Genomic DNA, 3,855 nt, shown 5'->3' with positions numbered 1-3,855 from the left:
CCAGTATTATAGAAAGATATACTAGAAATAATAAAATAGAATAGGTGTAATAGAGCTAAATATACGTTGGCCCCTAGACGTCTTGTTATTCGGTAGAAAATAAGCCGTTTATAAGTAAGAGAATATACTCTACCTTTACGGGCTCGATATTAAAATATCCGGGCGCTATAATTCTTCCCTTATAATATAGTCGTATAAATTAGTTTACCGGACTATAGTAAAGGTATAGAATGATTTTAAAAAGGAGCTTTTATTACCTTTTATTAACTCGATACTGCGGAGGGTTAAGGCTTATATCGCGGCTAGAGGATAGTATAGAAAGTACTATAAAGGTATAAATAGATATTGCTTTTATATAGTTATTCCCCTTTATAGATCTAAGTTTTTTAAATTTTTAGAAGAAGTATTAGTAAAAGTATTTCTATTTATATTCAAAGAGTTAAAATAAGGTTCTAGTAATAGCATTTAAATATAGGTCGTATACTTATCACTTTTAATTACATACTATAGTTAGAGTATTCTTAAATTAATACTATACCTGTCTCGGTCTGACTTCGCACTATAAAGATACTGTATTAGGCAGATTTATATATTATAGTCGGGCCAGACGGCCTCTTCTAATACCTATCAGGTCTCGTAGTTCCATGGCACCTGGGAGAAGCCAGTCATCGAAGGCGAAGTTAAAGAGCATGCTTATCTGGTCGAAATCCACTTGACGCCCTTCTTCTCTAGGCGTTCCCCTGGCAGTTAGCGAGTACCTGGCTATACACCGAATTACCTCGTTGCGGATAATATGTCTTTTTATAGGCATGCCACGACTCGCCAACTCTTTAAGGAGCCTAACTCCACGCGCCACATGGAAATCGGAAGGCCGAAGACCTGCTCTCGGGGAGCCGAGATGATGGATAGAGTGAGATGAATTAAGCCCTTTTCGAAAACCCCACCGAACTATGGAAGCCTGGAGCTGATGGTCCAGAAAGATTCGCCGGATAGGGTGCCAGATATTTGTGACGGGCAAATCTGGAGGGATGCCGGCACAGGCTTCATTGATTGTGAAAGTGGCTGGGCAGTCGGACAAGTGGACGGAGAGTCTCCCTGAGTGGCGGAGCATGCGGTTTTGGCTACCGTCAACCAGGGATAAAGCCAGACGTTCCAGTTCATCCACGTGGCCAAACTTGCCCAAGCTGAACATGACCATTTGCCAAAATTTAGAGGGTAAATGGCCAGGAAGCAGCGCTACTCTTTTGGCAAGAGCGAGCGTATCAGAAATCTGCTGCCCGTGAATGTGGGCGGCAGAGACACCGAGCTTCGACAACCGCATTAGCTGTTCATGGATGTTGTATAATGTTTGGGGATTGATATTGAGACCCATTGCCCGCATGTCATCCAAGAGTCCAATAGCTGGGCGGCATTGTCCACGAGCTAGATACTGGGATAGAAGTTCGTTGGAGGTTGATTCTATCGAATCCTCAGCGGCCGCAGGTTGTACGGCGAGGAGAAGCTGACGCGTGTGCCATGAGTTTGATGAACCTCCAATCGCACGTAGAAGTGCACCCTGGGTGTTGAAGTCGTCAAAGACGTTTGGATGAATGTCGCTCTGCAATAACTGACTTAAAAGGTCGCTGTGTCCGGCGCCCGCAAAGTATCTGACCGCCCTCGCGTAAGTTGAGGGACCAATATCAATACCTAGCTTTTGAAGCTGCTCTAATCTCGAAGAAACAGCAGCTGGAGTTCCTTCGCGAAGAGCAATGGATTGTAAAGATAAGGGCCCAATGTTCCGTACACCAAACCCTCCCAGTGCATGAATCGAAATATCGAGAGGTATCCAAGAACTGGCGAGCCACCTAGCACCCAGAGCATCGTTGAAGCCCCTGCTCGCCTCACATTTGGGGTTGTCCGGGGTCCTGGAGATAAGCTCCCAAAAGTTCGAACCGTCGGTATGGTTTGGAGATATCGGGAATGACGGGTCGGTGGCAGCCTTCTCCTCCAATTCGAGGGCCTTGTCTGGAAAGTAAGAAGCCAGAAAACGCAGGAAGGGCCGAGACACGGATACAGTCTGTGGAACGTCATAGTGTCGTAGAAGCAACCTGCGCCAGTTACCACACAGCTGTAGTTTCCCGCGATCGAAAAGATACGGGATAAGCCGGTCATAAAGACCACGATGTAAGCTAGTCGTGTATAGCGACATCAGTGTCCGCTGCAATGTGACGTTGGAGGTATTTATGAATTCTTGTAGGAGAGAGCCAAAGCAATCAATGCCTGGATCAAAATCGGGCATGAGCCGCAGATGCCAGTAGAAAGCCCAGTGGTGTTTGCCATTGCGCAGGTAATGAGCTACTACCCGGTAGTATAGGTCTGGCAATTGAATCGAGTGGACATTCAGAAGCCAGACAGCATACTCGTGTATAGGCTCCAAAGATAGGTTGCAAGAAAGAACCACGTCAAGAACGGTCTTCCAAAGATGCACTGCTTCCGGACTGTTTAGGGAGGATATGTGACGACGCCTGTTCGCCACTATCCACACCTCAGGGACACTGTCACTATAGCCTCGCAGCGCGGCATGGAGGCGGCCGACCCAGGGCGGCGAATCTTTCACTGGTTGGAGCTTACTCAGCAAGCTCGGCCCTGCTGGCATGCCAAATCCAACGGGTTTACAGGCTTTAGCACATATCTGGGAAGATATGGGGTTCCGAGCCCTGAAACTATTGTCGGCAGCTAGCGGGAATCGGTTCTGATCTGGCTGATTCGAGGGAAAAAGGGTTCGAATGTGCCCGTGGCTGCCCACAGACTGGTTCGGTGTGGGCAAGCGCGCCCATTCTAGATCGGCGGAAGGTGACTCTCGAATATAGTTCAAATTCCTGGCAGCGGAGGCAATCAAGTTCGTGACTGGGGGTGTCGGGAGACTGTGAGGAAATTGCGAGCGGCGAAAGCTTGCCCTGCTAATCCCCAAAAGCATTGCAACACTAATGGCATTGCCCTATAACAGAGTAAGGGGGGGAAACAATGGACGTGACAATCCTCCTGACATAGCTGCCCAATAGCTATGCAGGCTATAGACTGGTGAAGTGAACAAGATTTATGTAGGGACTCTCTAGGGAGACCTCACATTTCCATAGAGAGACCTTACACGTGACTTCTTCGTGGGATTTTGTGGGGCCATGACAAAGCCATAAAGCCGCTCAAGTACCGCACCTCTTTTCATGTACACGCCTTGTACTGTACTGGTCTTACACCACTAGTCCAGCCTAAAACTGGCCCTTAAGTTATCTGGTACAGGGAAGGAAAGGGGCATAGGAATAGGGTACGGACTAGGGCACTTGGTTATTCCGACTAGGGTCCTATCTTAATAGCCGGTGACACCCGCCCGCGCGTTCCGCTTATACCCAGATACTTTTATATAGTATAGGATCCGCTTAATATTGCAAATAGCATATAACTTTTTTTATTATTATTATTCTCTTACTCCGCTATCCTAACTAGTCTAGGAGCCCGGCTTAGGCTATACAGTCCTTCTTAGCTAGTTATAGAGGGGAAAAACCAGTATAGGTAAAAAAACCCCTATACTCTCCTTATTAGGATCGGTGCCGTGTCGGGGCCTTAGCGTTCCCGATAATAACTCGATACGTATCTGGATTATACCTTTAGTCTAGTAGCTAACAGGAAAGTAGCAGGCTAGGGATCGGGTTAGCCTAGGGTACGGTATACTATACAGGGGGCCGAAAGAGGGCCGAAGCGGCTCCGCTTTCCGGGAGTCCTCCCTATATTAGGGTGGCCGGCTTTATTTATACCTTCCTTTTAGGCGGGGGGTTTAGCAGGAGCTCCTGCCTTTATTATATATACCTACCGAATTCGGCA

The 3,855-nt window shown here is 47.4% G+C and overlaps 1 protein-coding gene across 1 annotated transcript; it reads right to left on the bottom strand.

Moving 5' to 3' along the window:
- Positions 1-515: 515 nt before the first annotated feature.
- ACRALDRAFT_1063546 (uncharacterized protein) lies at positions 516-3,041 on the bottom strand. Its single transcript, XM_071016813.1, has one exon. The coding sequence runs from the start codon at positions 2,954-2,956 to the stop codon at positions 593-595; it is 2,364 nt and encodes a 787-aa protein (XP_070871311.1). The 5' UTR covers positions 2,957-3,041; the 3' UTR covers positions 516-592.
- Between the last annotated feature and the right edge of the window lie 814 nt (positions 3,042-3,855).

This window comes from Sodiomyces alcalophilus (genome assembly GCF_042370955.1).
Source record: "Sodiomyces alcalophilus JCM 7366 unplaced genomic scaffold ACRALscaffold_9, whole genome shotgun sequence".
NCBI lineage: Eukaryota > Fungi > Ascomycota > Sordariomycetes > Glomerellales > Plectosphaerellaceae > Sodiomyces > Sodiomyces alcalophilus.
Note: the sequence above shows the minus strand (reverse complement) of the source record. Positions and strands in the feature narration are given on the sequence as shown.

Bases quoted from the DNA above. Each gene is read 5' to 3' on its own strand.
- ACRALDRAFT_1063546 (XM_071016813.1), bottom strand. From the start codon at position 2,956: ATGCTTTTGGGGATTAGCAGGGCAAGCTTTCGCCGCTCGCAATTTCCT.